General features: G+C 41.1%; 1 protein-coding gene across 5 annotated transcripts in view; it reads right to left on the minus strand.

Moving 5' to 3' along the window:
• Window positions 1-16,168, minus strand: part of QSER1 (glutamine and serine rich 1) — a 72,299-nt gene that overhangs the window by 19,102 nt on the left and 37,029 nt on the right. For all 5 annotated transcript variants that reach the window (XM_058663208.1, XM_058663207.1, XM_058663209.1 and 2 more), the window contains exons 4-7: window positions 12,070-15,735; window positions 2,155-2,477; window positions 1,133-1,249; window positions 461-594 (exon numbers count right to left, since the gene is read on the minus strand). In XM_058663208.1, the coding sequence (XP_058519191.1) occupies window positions 461-594; window positions 1,133-1,249; window positions 2,155-2,477; window positions 12,070-15,735 (4,240 nt within the window). The remainder of the gene's footprint in view (window positions 1-460; window positions 595-1,132; window positions 1,250-2,154; window positions 2,478-12,069; window positions 15,736-16,168) is intronic.

Below are 16,168 nucleotides of genomic sequence, written 5' to 3' on the forward strand. Positions count from 1 at the left end.
ATTATTATGCAGATTCCTGCATTAGAAAACCCATCATATTAATAAATGATTATTTTTTTGTATACTTGCCCAGTGATGTACATAACACACATTTTTGTTAGAAATATCTGATTTTAAACATCATACTTCATTATTATTTTTCTTTCATAAATGAAAAAGGGGACTTTTGAAAAATTATGTCACAAAGAACTGCACTCAAACTTTTAGCTCTAAAATTCTTTTTTTTTCCTCCACTATTTATTAGGATGACACAAAAACAACTCTGGGAAGGAAAGGACATTTGTCCTTCAGAGTGCCCAGCACATTCCTTCCAGAGCAATCACTGTTATTAGGAACGAAGTTCTCATCTAGTTAAACAAAGCAAACCCAGTCACGTCAACTGCTGTAACCCTTTGTACAACAACACTGCAAATGATAAGCCTTTATATGCAGAAAAACATTACATAATGGAAACAAATACCTGATAGTTTGTGAAGGCTTATTTCTTGGCTTTTTCGAACACACTCTAACATACTCCTTCTTGTTTGCATTTTCAATGAACTTCACATATATCCTTTTGTATTTAGTCTTTGCATCACCAAAATATCCAAGATACTAAGTAAAGAGATATTTTGAATTACATAATTATATAATATGTACATAAATACTCTTTTGTTGCTCCACTATCGCATAGTCGTCTTTCAAAGTGTCCCAAAATAAATTTCTGGTCAGCTTACTTTTACCCTGAATTAAAATGATTCCAGATGTATTTCTGATTGTAAGCACACATGAATAATAGAAGCAATCCATAGCTGGTAGATACTCAAAACCTCAGAACTGCTATCTATGCAAGTACCAAAAAGTAATTCTGGAAAACACTATACCTCACTAGCAGAAAATCAGTGTGCAAGTCTCCAACTCAGTTCCTTTGAACACTTCACAGTCTAATACTATTTTCCGTCATGTAAATAAATTCAACATAGAGTAACAGGATAAAGTTGTTCAATCTCAAATAGCTGGTATTTTAGCTATTATTTTGAAATCAGACTGTGAGTGAACTATCTACTCTGTAATTTGCTTAATGCACTCTGTATTTCCCTCAGAATCATTGTCAAAATACACAAAGATTGATGTAAAAAAGCGTTTTACTTACACTATTTGTAGCAGCAAACTCTCTCTGGCCATCGCGAATTTCAGGAACAAATTTCTGTAATAAAGCTTTTTGTACTTTCCAAATAGCAGGAGGTTCTTTTCCTGTTTTTAAAGCCTCCTGTAATAAGGGGAATTAATTACACTTACAAAAATTAGCATTACATTTTATTTTAATAGGCTCTTAGCAATGAAAGAAATCTTTAAGATCTACCTAGCACAATTTAATCTCTTAACCTCAAACTGACTTTTTCTCACAATCCCTAGCAGCTGGTTAAATTGGTACAGTCCCTGTTTAAATAGTTCCAGAAAACACACAAACTAGCTTACTACCCTTTCGCACAGAAAAAGTACTGAAAAATTTGCTTTTAAATGCTACCATCAGATGTGACTTATGCAATGTTATAAGATTATACACATATAAAAGATCAGAAGCAAATGTTAACAGTGACAGTAATTATTTCTGATTTTTAGGTACACAGATAATTTGGATGTTATAATGCCTTTTTTCTCCATTCCAATTGTGGGGAAAAGGACAATAGCAAACAAAAAAGGCTGAAAATAGATTAGATTAAGTTAAAAACAGCTGAAACTTAGTATGAAATTATAGCAGTCTTCTGGTTCTATTGAAATTATGAAAGTAAGTCTAATTCTACCTTACATAATGATAGTCTAATTATTTCTCTTTGTATTTTTAAATTATATAACCATTTTCTGCAACCTGCTCATAATGACATGAATTATCAGCCTTGCAGAGAATTCACATTTAAAAACGTCTGTACTACTATGTAAGTGCAACTTATTGATTAGAAATACATAAAATTAAAACAGTTAAAATTATTTTCCGTTACTTCATTTTCAAAATATTCAACATGACATCTATTAGTCTGATTTTATGAAAAACTCATAATGTAAGATAACTGTAAAGTCTAACTTTTCTGATACACAGCTGGCTACGCGCTGCTGAAGTCAACATGAAGGTTATCGTAAGAACTACACCTTCACCCCTGTAAATATTCACATCACCTTAAATGTATCTATGTCTTCTATCTTGACCACAAATTCGTCACGCTCTCTGTATTGGCCTTCTCCTCCGCTTTCTGCATTTTCGTCGTCAGTAAAACCTTGTATGGCAACAGTGTCTTGTCCCTTTGCAAACTGGTCTGAAGGAAGACCATCACGTTCAATGGACTTTGAGGGTTCTGCAGGGTTTGTGTTCTCCAACGTATTTATTGCAGATGAAGCAGAATGGAGAGAATCTTGCTTAACAGTGGCAGAGGAACAAGGAGTCTGACCAGTAGTACTGGCAGTTGGGCTAGCAGTAGTTCCTACCTGTCGCGCTTCTGAAACTAAATGAAGCAAATACAAATCATTAATACAAATTAATAATTACTTGTTTCAAGTAAAACTTCAACTGCTTACAAATATTTGGTTATTTTTACAATCAATTGGTTGAAAAGAAAAAAACTCAAAGAAATTTAAAACGTGACTGCTAATTTCAAAGACCGAAAAATATTAGAATTGAGGAGGAGGACAGGAGACTGCTGCATCATGTACCTAACCTTCCCAAATGCCCCTCTTAAATGGAACAAAGACACTTAAACAAAAATTTATTTATTTTTATTGAAAAAACAGATATACAGAGAGGAGGAAAAACAAAGAGGAAGATCTTTTGTCAACTGATTCACTCCCCAAACAGCCACAACAGCTGGAGCTGAGCCAATCTGAAGCTAGGAGCCCAGGGCCTCTTCGGGGTCTCCACGTGGGTGCAGGGTCCCAAGGCTTTGGGCCGTCCTCGACTGCTTTCCCAGGCTACAAGCAGGGAGCTGGATGGGAAGTGGGGCTGCCGGAATTAGAACCTGCACCCATATGGGATCCTGGAGTGGTCAAGGCAAGGACTTTAGCTGCTAGGCTACCACGCTGAGCCCCAAAAATACATTATAAAAAAGGAAGATATGTTGCTGGCACTGTGGTATATACCACAGTAAGTGACCACCTCCAACACTTGCATCCCCTAAGCACATGGATTGAACTCCTGACGGCTCTACTTCCAACCCAGCTCCATGCTAATGCACCTGGCAAAGCAGCAGAAGGTAGCCCAAGAGCCTGGGCCCCTTCACCCACATGGGAGACCTCAAAGAAGCCTTCTGCCTCCTGACTTCAGCTTGGCCCACTGCTGGCTTTTGCGGCGATTTGGGGAGTGAATCGGTAGATGGAAGATCTTTCTTCCTCTCTCCTCTCTGTCCCTGTCTTTTATGTATTTTTTAAAAACAGAAACATAAAATATATCAGAAGGGTCAGCATACTGATGGTATGAAGAATGGGAGAAGAAAGCACTCTCCAGAGACTTTGAAACAGCAATAGAAGCTTTCAAACTAGGGAGGAATATAAAGTAATCCTGCGAAAATTGTATACCAACAAGTTAAGTAAACCGAATGAAAAACTAGCTAGAAAGAGTACAAGCAAGGACAATGAAAAATCTGAAAAGGCCTTTATTTAGTGAAGACAATAAACTCATTGAAATGCATTTTATAGAAGAAAACTAGTAGTATATTTTTATCACATTCAAAGAAAGCCTAAAACTTCATAAACTCCAAAAATACAAATGCTTCCCAACACATACGATAAGGCCAGTATTAATCCAGTATCAAAACCAGACACTGGGGGAAAATTACACATCAAAAATTATTTCAGGGAACGGCGGTGTGGCCTAGCGGCTAAAGTCCTCGCCTTGAACGCCCCGGGATCCCATATGGGTGCCGGTTCTAATCCTGGCAGCCCTGCTTCCCATCCAGCTCCCTGCTTGTGGCCTGGGAAACAGTCGAGGACGGCCCAAAGCCTTGGGACCCTGCACCTGCGTGGGAGACCTGGAAGAGGTTCCTGGTTCCTGGCTTCAGATCGGCACAGCATCGGCCGTTGTGGTCACTTGGGGAGTGAATCATCGGACAGAAGATCTTCTTTGTCTCTCCTCCTCTCTGTATATCTGACTTTGTAATAAAAAAAAATAAATCTTTAAAAAAATTATTTGATATAAACACAAATACTTTCAACAGGGTGCACAGACTCAACAGTGTAACTCTGCAACCTGTGGCCCAAGAATGCATATGGGCACTGGCTCTACAACCAGCCTCTCAACTTCCCATCCAGTTACCTGCTTACAGTCTGGGAAAGCATTGGAGGCTGCCTCAAGTCCTTGGGCTCCTGCAGCTTTATGGGAGACCCGAAATGGGCTCCTGGCATCAGACTGGCTCAGCTCCAGGCTTTGTGGCAATTTGGGGATAAACCAGAGGATAAAGTCCTATCTCTCCGTTCCTCCTCTCTGTAATATCTGCCTTTCAAATGAAAACCAAACTGTGTGTATATGTGTGTATATACATATACGTATGTAGTCATCGGGAATGAGTATTATCAGAGGCTCGGGAGGAAAGAGCCCCTCTTCCTGTCCCTTTTTCTTTCTGTAAATCTGCCTTTCAGGTCCCAGTGTGATAAACTAGCAGCTAAATCCTTGCCTTCTTCGTTTTTTTTTTTTAATGTTTTCCTTCTTTCTTTTTTTTTTAAAGATTTATTTATTTTTATTGCAGAGAGGAAGATCTTACCTCTGATGATTCACTCCTCAAGTGACCGCAATGGCCACTATTGCCCCAATCCGAAGAAAGGAGCCAGAGACATCTTCCAGGTCTCCCACGTAGGTGCAGGGTCCCAAAGCTTTGAGCCGTCCTTCACTGCTTTCCCAGGTCAAAAGCAGGGAGCTGAATGGGAAGTGGAGCTGCTGGGATTAGAACCAGTGCCCATACGGGATCCTGGCATGTTCAAGCAAAGGGCTTTAGCCAGCAGACCACCGTGCGGGGCCCAAATCCTTGCCTTTCAACCACTGGGATCCCATATGGGCAACTGTTCATGCCCCTACTGCACTACTTCCGTCTAATTCCCGGCTTGTGCCCTGGGAAGGCAGTAGAGGATGGCCCAAAACCTTGGGATGACCCTTCACCCACATGGAAGACCCAGAAGAAGCTCCTGGCTCCAGGTTGTCTCAGGTGTAGCTATTGTGGTCAGTTGGGGAGCGAATCATCGGATGCAAGATCTGTCTCTCTGTATCTCCTTCTTTTTGTAAATGTGAATTTCCAATAAATAGATGTTAAAATATTTTTGAAAAGCCTTCCTTTCAAACAAAAATAAATAAATGTTTTAAAAAAAAATTCAACTAAATATACACAGTGCAGGATGGCCCAAAGCCTTTGCACCCTGGACCCTCTTGCAAGACCCAGAAAAAATTCCTGGATCCCAACTCCTGATTCCAACCTGGTCCTCCCCTGGCCGCTGAGGCCATTTGGTTAGTAAACCAATAGCAGCTGATCTCATCTAGCTCTCCTCTTAAGTAGTCTAATGCTGGGCCCTTAAATCATTGCCTTGCTCGCCCTGCGATACAACTTGGGTGCCAGTTCAAGTCCCAGCTGCTGCACTTCCAGCTCCCTGCTTGTGGTCTGGGACAACAGTCAAGAACAGTCCAGGGCCTTGGGACCCTGCACCCACATGGGAGACTTGGAAGAGGATCCTGGCTCTTGGTTTCAGATCGACTTATTTTCAGCCATTGTGGCCACTTGGGGAGTGAACCAGTGGATGGAAGATCTATCTCTATGACTCCCCTTCTCTCTGTAAATCTGACTTTCCAATATAAATAAATAAATCTTTTTTAAAAAAACTGATTTAAAACAGCAAGTCAAGAGCACTGAAAGCAGTGAGATATGCCACAGTGTGGTTCAGACAATGTTTAAATGCTATGTTAGAGAAAAACAAACCAACTTAAGAGGACAGAAAGGAAACATTAAATTATACCAAAACAAGATGGAGGAAAGAACTAAGAGTAAAAGAGAAATCAGGGGTAGGTATTTCATGTCTTAGCTTATGAAGGTTCCATTCTATATCAGTGTACTAGGGCTCAAGACCTGGCTCTGTTTTCCATTCTAGCTTATTGCTACTGCTTACCATGGGAGAAAGCATGAGATGGCTTGGATCCCTGCTACATTTGTGGCAGACTGAGTTCTGGGATCCTGACTTCAGCTTAGCCCAACCCTGGTTGCTATGGGACATTTGCCATTGAACCAGTAGATGGGAGATAATGCTCTCTGCTCAGCTGTTAACCAAGTTTAGATCAATGCTTGTAGTTTCACTACACCCTGTTCACATATCATTAGTATCCATTTATTAAATCCTTAATGTTGTAATAATCCTCCAAAGAGATTTAATAAAATTTGACATGCTGATTTTATCTGGAGAGAAATCCAAGAACAATAACAAAAAGAGCCATTTAAAAAGTAACAATTACAGAAGCCAACTACCATATAAATTACTAGACAAATGGGGGGGGAGTAGAGCATCCATAAACAAACACACCCATGAGCATGAGAATTCAGTTACCAAAAGTAACATTTCATATAAATATGGAAAAATGAACTGAAAATAAAATGTTTGATTATTTAAACATTCCCATTAGGAGAAGATGCTAAATCCCTTCAACATTTCATAACACCAAATACATTTCAGAGGTAAGGAGCTACAACTTTCAAAACATGCTCGTATTTCTTATTTTTGTCTACTTGAAAGGCAAAGTGACAGAGAGACGGAGAGAGAGAGAGATTTTCTGCCTGCTAGTCTATTCCCCAGATGCCTGGAATGGCCAGACATGGGTTAAGGCGCTCAGAGGTTCCATGATGAGAACTTCATGATAGCACACAGGTAGCAGAGGTCCAACACTTGAGCACATAAATCTGCTACCTCCAGGAAGCATTAGCAGGAAAGCGGACAGGAAACAGGACTTGAACCTTGGCATTCTGAAATGGGATGTGGGCATCTGAAGCAGCAGGTTAACTGCAGCAATAGGACCACTCCAAGAAGCTACAAGATTAAACCAAAAGCAAAATCTTAAATTTCTAAAGAAATCTTCAGAAACAACAGACTACAGACTATAGGACTCCTACATTTGAGGTCCACATTCTTTAAGCATTCAATACATTTCACTTCAGGTATATTTTATCCACAAAGATCAAACAAATGGAAAGGAAGTAAGTTCTGTTGTCACTGTCTTGTTACATTCTTGAGATCTGAATTTTAGCCATGCATCCTCAAGAATTTTCCCTGCACACCTATGGCTCCCTTAAGAAGAAGCTGAGCACTCTACTTTAAGCATAACTTCAATTTTGGAGAAACTAACCACTAACTCAACTGTTTTTAAGACTTATTTATTTGGTTATTTATTTGTCTGAAAGGCCAACGCGGGGCCAGGCCAATCCAGGCGTAGTTCAAGTACTAAAGCTGTCATGTTGCCTTGCCATGATGCATCAGCAGAAAGTGAGCTCAAAAAGCAGGCAGTGAGGACTCAAACCAACACAATAGGGCATGCTAGTTGCTTAACCTGCCACTCCATAACACTGGCTCCATAACTAGTTTGCTAGCATAACTCCAATGTTAGTTGCTATTCACAGTGATTCAAAAACATTTTTGTAGTTGTGAGAACTATTTTATATTACACTTGGAATTCAACAGAAAGAGAGCTGAAATGATAATAGTAACCATTTCTAATTTGGAGATTCAGCAGGTTTTCCCCTCTCTCTAAGCCACTGGCCATTTTAATATAGAAATCAGGCTGTTAAACAACTGTACCACCATGTCAAAAAAATCATCCTAGTGCTTAGTTGCTGCTGATCTTAAATAAAGTCTCAGTGCGTTTTTCATTAATCCAATTCCTATATTGGAACGTAATTTTTATTTCACACACACTTTTTACTAAAAAGTATTATTATTTTAAAGCAAGAAATATGCTCTTTAGTCATTTAAATGCCTTAAAGTTAATGAACAGAAGGAAGCAGCTGAAAATAAAGATGTTTTCATCTGCTAAGAATATCTAGTAGTCATTAACAAAAAAGTACCAGAAAATACTGTAAGTATTTAAAGGCTCGTTACTACTGGAAGATGACCCTGTGTATTTTGTTATTTTGTTTGAGAAGAGAGAGGGAGAAAGAGCATGAGCAAAGGAACAACTATGCTTTCTTCTTCATTCACCAGCTCATTTTCCCAAATGCCTGCCACAGCCAGGTCTGGTCTGTGCCAAGGCCACAGCCAGGAATTCAATCCAGGTTTCCTGTTTGGATGGCAGGAACACAACCAGCTGAGGCCTCATTACTGCCTCCTAGGGACGGCATCAGCATGAAGCTGGACTTACAAGTCAGAACTGGACATTGAGCCCAAAACCAAGCACTTCAATATGGGATACAGGTGTCTAAATAGCATTTTAATGGCTAGGTCAGCACCCGCTCCCAGGCCCTGACATTGTGTAACATGTCAGAATTCCAGTCACAAAATTCAGAAAATAAAATCCAGCAACTTAACTTTAGCTCATGGTGACCTCAATATTCCATGTTTGTTTTACACACCCAAAATTCACTTAACATTTACTAAATATTTATGGTTTCCAGCCTTTCAAATCAAGTCTAATAACTAAAATGAACATGCCTGGTTCTGTACCAAGGGCTGGGCCACAGTGAGCCCAGGAGCCTGAAACTCAATCCAGTTCTCCACAGAGGTGGCAGAGATCCAACTACTTAAACCATTTAAACTGGGATTGGAAGCAGCAAAGATGAATGAAGACTTGGACTTGAACCTTAAGCATTCCAACATGTGTTACAGGCATCCCACATAGCATCTTCTAAAAAACAATTATTTATTTTAAAGGCAAAATTACAGGTAAGATATAAATGGAGAGCGGGAAGAAGGGAGAGATAAACAGACTAGATCTTCACCTGACTGTTCATTCCCCAAATGGCTGCAGTGGTTGGGGTTGGGTCAGAATAAAGCCAGAAACCAGGAGCTTCATCTGAGTCTCTTACACAGGAAGAATCTTCTTCCTTCCTAGCCACATGAGCAGGGATTTGGATCAAAGGAAGTAGTTGAAATTTGAACCAGTACTCACATGGGATGCAGGTGTCGCAAGTGGTGACTTAACTCATCCCTACATAGCATTCCAAGCACTGTGCCAACATTTGCTTACACAATGTATATATATATACACACACACACATACATACACATAAAAAAGTACAATTATAACACAAAACTGAATCTTTTTGTAGACATTTAATCTCCAAAATGATGTTGAAAGCAGTCTTTGATTTACTGGATTAAAAAAAAAGATAGGGGGGCCCGGCATGATAGCATAATGGTTAAGGTCCTCGCCTTGAACGTGCTGGGATCCCATATGGGTGCTGGTTCTAATCCCGGCAGCCCTGCTTCCCATCCAGCTCCCTGCTTGTGGCCTGGGAAAGCAGTCAAGGACAGCTAAAAGCCTTGGGACCCTGCCCCCCTGCATGGGAGACCTGGAAGACGTTCCTGGTTCCTGGCTTCGGATTGGCACAGCACCAGCCATTGCGCTCACTTGGGGAGTGAACCATCAGACGGAAGATCTTCTTCTCTGCCTCTCCTCCTCTCTGTATATCTAACTTTCCAATAAAATAAATAAATCTTAAAAAAAAAAAGACAAGCGTATGCAGTGATATATGTGGTTAAGCTACTGCCTACCAGGCTAACATCTTTGGTCTCTAGTACCAATGTTGGCTGCTACACTTCCAACCCACTTTTCACAATTTGCCTTGGAAAGCAGTGGAAGTTGCTGTAAGTACCTGCGACCCTGCACTCATCGGTGGGAGCTGGATAAAGCTCTTGAATGCAGCCTTCTGCCTGGCTCAGCCCTAGCTGTTGTAACCATTTGGGCAGTGAACCAGCAGAGAAGATAGCTTCCTTTATCTGTAATTTTGCCTTATATTTAAATTAATAAAGCTTTAAGTTCAAAGACAATTATAAAAGTAACTGGTGTTCAGTAAACCCAGTTGTCACAAAAGGAAGTAAAAATAGAAAGAAAAAATGTTTTCACGTGGTCTATTCCTCCATGGTACACAAGCAAGTGTCCTGAAGCAGAAGTAACAATCAGCATTTTCTGGTGACAATGTGGAGGGTGGACTGATGATAAAGAATCTATTGAGAAGTTTGTTACAGCAGACTTAGTAATGACTTACTGCAGGTGAGGAAACAGACTCAAGGCAGAACTGCAGAGACTTAATGGTAAGAACTGGGGTAATGCAGAAGATTTTCATGAAAAAGTTCATAATTATCAAGAAGAAACTAGTTTTAGATTCATGTTTTAGAAGAGAGCTTTAAAAATGTTTGTTCTGGGTACACAAGAGGGAACACAATAACTGGCAAGCACTATGAATCTGCACGTCAGAGGTTTTGCAATCTGAGACTGACTTTCTATTAGGTCAATTTTTACAGTAACAAATTCTTCAGATATGCATTATTAGATACTTATGCCTGCAGATTATTTGGGATATCAGTTGCTTTGTATCACTTTAGTGGTTAAAGGCAGTGAGTCCAGAAAGTGACTAAGAAGTATACTACAAAACAAAGTTTAACTTACATAGCACCACCTATTTTTTTTAAAAAAGATTTTTTTTATTATTTTTATTACAAAGTCAGGTATACAGAGAGGAGGAGAGACAGAGAGGAAGATCCTCCGTCCAATGATTCACTCCCCAAGTGAGCCTCAACGGGCCGGTGCTGCGCCGATCCAATGCCGCCAGGAACCAGGAACCTCCTCCAGGTCTTCCACGCGGGTGCAGGGTCCCAATGCATTGGGCCGTCCTCGGCAGCTTTCCCAGGCCATAAGCAGGGAGCTGGATGGGAAGTGGAGCTGCCGGGATTAGAGCCGGCGCCCATATGGGATCTTGGTGCATTCAAGGCGAGGACTTTAGCAGCTAGGCCACGCCGCCGGGCCCTATTTATTTTTTATTTTTTTTTTTAAAGATTTATTTATTTTCATTACAAAGTCAGATATAGAGAGGAGGAGAGACAGAGAGGAAGATCTTCCATCTGATGATTCACTCCCCAAGTGAGCCGCAACGGCCGGTGCTGTGCCAATCCGAAGCCTGGAACCTGGAACCTCCTCCAGGTCTCCCACGTGGGTGCAGGGTCCCAAAGCATTGGGCCATCCTCAACTGCTTTCCCAGGCCATAAGCAGGGAGCTGGATGGGAAGCAGGGCTGCCGGGATTAGAACCGGCGCCCATATGGGATCCCGGGGCATTCAAGGCGAGGACTTTAGCCGCTAGGCCACGCCGCTGGGCCCAGCACCACCTATTTATAGAAAGGAGTCCAACAGGAATATAGACTCTTGAACCAGAGATTCTGGGTTCAGGTTCTGCTTCTCACACGAACTAGCATGATTCATTTCTTCTTAGTTACATTAACTGAGTATTGGAGTTAATGCATATCTCATAATACTGCTGCAGTTCCAGTAACACAGGTGGTAGCTGTATTATTGCTGCAAATAAGATTTTCCTGGGCATGTTCCTTAAAATGGTAACTTATACTAACCTATTTATTATTTACATAAAAGAATGTTTATTAAACATTTCCTCTGTAAATCTAGGAATAGAGTGAAACATATACATAAATATTTGGTTGGAAGATTGGACCCAGTACAAAACCTAAAAACTTTATCTTGATTCTATTAATGCAAATTTTGCACATAATGTAACTACATTTATAAATTTAATGTTAATAGGCAGATAAAATTGGCATCCCAAAAAACATGTCAGTTTATAACTAAGCCCAGAATAGAATGCTTCATTATCCCTAGGTACATCAAGATATGTCAGACAGAGGTGCCTGGATAGCCTATTGTGTAAGTTACACCACCTGTGACAAAAAGCCAAGAAAAGCCAGAATCATTGAACGTCAACCTGAGAACTTTCCTGCAAAGAAAAATATTAAAAGATAGTCTACTTTTGCATTTTATCCTGAAATTTGCAAATGTTTTGACATAAACATTGTAACATGCAGACTACAGCTGGTAAAACAGAAAATCTTGGTTGTGAACTTAAATTGTAAATCTTTACCTTTCTTCTTTTTATCAGAAGCAGTTAAGGGAGCAGAGATATTTTTATAAATATCATTACTGCATACTCCAGGATCTTCTTCATCAGAAGAAAATGAAGATAAATGTTCTAAGTTTTTAAGTTCGTGATCAACTTTTTCTGAAGGACTGTTACCTCCAGTTTCAGATACTAAAGGCAAGGGTGCTGCAAATGACGTCATCTTTGGAAGTGGTGGTGGGCAGAGTGCACGAACAGTCTGGGTCCCTGGTCGTTTAGTCCTATTAGGCATGCGTACAGTGAGCGTGGAAAACTGCTGCTTTGGGCCAGATTTCAGAAAATCTAAGAAAGAAGCAATGAATCCTGTTTTGACCTCTGGCTGCTTTTCCTCTACCTCTTTGATCTTTTGTCTCATTTTCTCTTGATGCTGATAACCATCGTGGCTGCTCTCTGAGGGAGGAGTATATGGGGAATATGGGTCTGTTCCTCTTGGATTCTGGCGTTTGCTATGGGAAGGCCTTTTCAGTTGTTTCTGATTACTAGTCTCTTCCTCTTTATTTTGTCCTTTTCCTTTAGTCTTTTTCTTTTGAAGAGAAAAATGTGGTAAATCTTGGTTTTCTTCTTCAGTCTTGACACCAATTGCATCTGCAGGTTGGGCCATGGCCAGGAGTGCAGGTGCACTCCTAGTTGAGTTCACCGACACACCACTGTCATCACCTGCTAAGGCGAACTCGCTCTCTGATGTAGCACTCTCTCCACTTAAACTTCTGCCACTAGAAACAAACTCTGGGTTTCTGTTAGTGTTTAACATGCCTTCAACAGCAACTTCACCATCTTCTTCAGACTCAGGATTCATAGCAGACTGTTTCAATGTGCCAGAACGCTGCTCTTGGATTTCATGACTTGTTCCAACCACTGTTGAATTTGCTGTGGTCGACATATTTTGACCAGGTGTTTCAATGCACTGTTGTTCAAGAGTCATTTTTGACTGAAGGGTAGGTACTGCTGAAAGGTTTACACTAACCTGATTCCCATTTAAGGAAATATCACTAATGTTCTGTGGCTTTCCTACTGTAGCTGCTACAGGGTTGAAGTCTGAAGTCACATGCCTAACATCTAAGGGTTGTTGAAACTGCGACTTAGAATCACCACCCTCCACAGCCTGCATAGCTTCATTTGAAGCAGATTTAGAAAAATCAGGTGTAACTCCACAAGCTGCTGCTGTAGCTGCTAAGATGTCATCTACATTTGATAAAATGTTTCTTTCATCACTGAGAAGCATGGCCTCAGGGAAACATATTGATCCAAGAGAAACAAATTGATTCTTTGACTCATGCTGATTTGTTTCACTGAAATGGGCCTTTGTGGTCAGATGCGGCTGTAATGGTTTTGAAGATTCAGGGAGGTCCAGCTTCATGACATCAGAATTTTGAGGATGGAGTTGCTGCTGAGAATGCTCACCATTACTTGGAATAATATGACCATCCATTTGAAGGAAAGACTGTACTATTTGTTGAGGACTCTGAACACGCTGGGCTTGTAAAGATGCCTTCACTTGTCCTAAGCCCCCTTGAAGGATTGACTGCTGAAGAATCTGTAAATCACAGCCAGGATCTAAAAGGACCTGGGTAGTAGGAAGAGGTGCCTGATGCCCATGCCCTAAGGCATGATCTGGAATTCTAATCTGGGATGAGACATTAACTATTTGATCATGTTGCTCCTGGGCCTTAACTTCATGTGCTTTATGCATAAGAGAAGACTGCTGGCTTACATCTTTAGTATTTAGCCTTATTTGTGAAGTCTGCATTAAGTCAGTTGCTTTCTTAAGATCAAGGGTTGCAGCATTATTGACTTGGCCCACTTGCTGGTTAAGCTGTGGCACTGAACCAACCATGCTTTCTTCCTTTTTTGAACCTTGTAGAGTAAGCCCAACAACTTGATCTTCAAGACAGGAATTACTTCTGATTACAGTCTGAGAGTATCTGTCATCTGCCTTTGAGACCTTGTATGCTGTTTCTTGAGCACTGATTTTCCTTTCAGATAGTCTTTGGGTTGATGACTCAAGAGTTGTCTGTGACTGCAACACCTGTAACTCTTGCACTGGAAAATCATCTTCTTGCTTTGAGGATGTGTACACGTTTGAGTCAAGTTTTCTTTCAGCGTAAGACTTTGTCTCAGGGGAAGGTATGTTATTCTGTAATGCCTGACAATGAGTAGAGGAGGCAAAGGATGGTGACTGGACAGCAGGCAAAAATTTTTGGGACTGCGGCGAAGATGACTCTTGACTCTGAGCATTTTGGGAAGAATGCATAGAAATGTAATTCTGGGTTGGGCTAGTATCTGGTAAATTTTGAGGCCGAGAAGCAGGAGAGTAAGAAAGAGAAGGGGCTGTTAATGTCAAAGACTGCCCTGAGGCATAGCTTTCTGAAGGACTAACCGCTGACAAAACTTGTGATTGAGATGAGTAACTAACCTGTGCCTGGCTAACTGGTGATAAACCCTGAGAATGACCAGATGTGTAACTTTGAGACTGACTGACTAAAGATAGATCTCTTGTTTCAGCAGGGTAATTCTCATTTGTAACTGAAGATAATACCTCCTGCTGGTTAGACGAATAATTGAGTGTTTGACTTTCAGCGGGTATAGTCTGAGATGACCCAGAAAAACTTTTATACAAGGACGGCAATTTCTCAACCTTGTTGGACCTGTAAACCTGTGAATGAACAATAGATGGCACATTATGTGGCTGTACTAAGCCATAATTTTGGGACTGACTAACTGATAAGAGGCTTGGTAGCTGCGCTGTGGAATAAATTTGTGCTTGGCCTGATATAACAGAACTCTGGTTATGTAAATGTTTGGAATAGCTTAGTGTTTGTAAAGGAGGAATTATATTTTGAGGTTTTGGGGTCTTGGTTGATGCTAGTGGTTTTGTGGAACAGTTGTTTGCTTTTGAAGTAGAAGGATACCCTGATGATGGAACTGCAGATGAGTATGACTGAACAAGTTCCGCTGAGACCTGGGGGGCCTTCTGTTGTGGTCCTCCATTGCTCACCTGAGGAGAATTTCCTACTGGACTACAGGATAAGGATGACTGCCTGGTTGTTTCCTGAAAATTACCTATACCTGCATTGGACAGGTAACTAGGTAAGGAATGCTGGGCACCAGTCAGTTGTGCCTGAAGAGACTGGGTTCCTGAAGGCCGCTGATGGTGTTTAATAACACTACATTCTCGAAGAAGAGCTCTTTCAATGGAAGCAGTAGAACTAGTAAAGAGAGCTGAACTGTAGACTTGAGGAGTTTGCTGGGCTCCTGCAAGTGCTGAAGGCAACAAACTAAACTGAGGTTGTAAAAGATGGGGTGCTGACTCTTGAGCTGAGCGATATGTTGAAGACTGAGGTGGTACGCTGTTACTTAATGCAGTACTACCCAGGCGCTCAAATGCCAAGGCAGTTGGAACAGTCGCCTGGGAAGTCTTGATTTGCAGCAAAGGGTCATGAGGATTTAAAATTCCATTTGATGTAGTGTTAAAAGTCAAATCCTGAAGCACCAAAGGCGAGGTGGTAGCAAAGTTTCTATTGCTGAAGGTGGTGGGATGCTGATAAACAGAGAGGGCAGGTGATGGAAGCGTTCCAGTAGTTGGCAAGGTTCCAGTAACAAATAGCTCAGATGCAGCTGAGGAATGCATGCCTGAAGAGAAGGCAAAGAGATTGTTACACAATTACAGCACAAATATACAGACAGATGTTTTCATAGTAGTGACTTGCACTAGTTCTTCCTACACAAAATGTCTATAAAATTGTAAGCCAGCCCCTAGCTGTGGGCAATGGGTTAGGCTGCATTATACCTAGGCAAGTATTACACTGCTGGGAGAAAAGCAGCTAACAGCTGGCGGGCATCTTGAGCCTGGTTAACGCCCAATCTGTGTAAACCATACCAGTGGGCCAGACTAGTCAAACCTCACTGTCCATCTGGCGGCGTAATTGTAGGGGCTGCACAGGATCTGGGGAATGGTACAGGTAGGGGCATACAGGGATATGAGGGCTCACATCCAGACCTGGTGGTCTGATCATAGAATACAAGTGTCAAAACTAGGCTTCCTCAGAGGAAGACAGAGCAGTGG

This window comes from Ochotona princeps, chromosome 4 (assembly GCF_030435755.1).
Source record: "Ochotona princeps isolate mOchPri1 chromosome 4, mOchPri1.hap1, whole genome shotgun sequence".
NCBI classification, from domain to species: Eukaryota; Metazoa; Chordata; class Mammalia; order Lagomorpha; family Ochotonidae; genus Ochotona; species Ochotona princeps.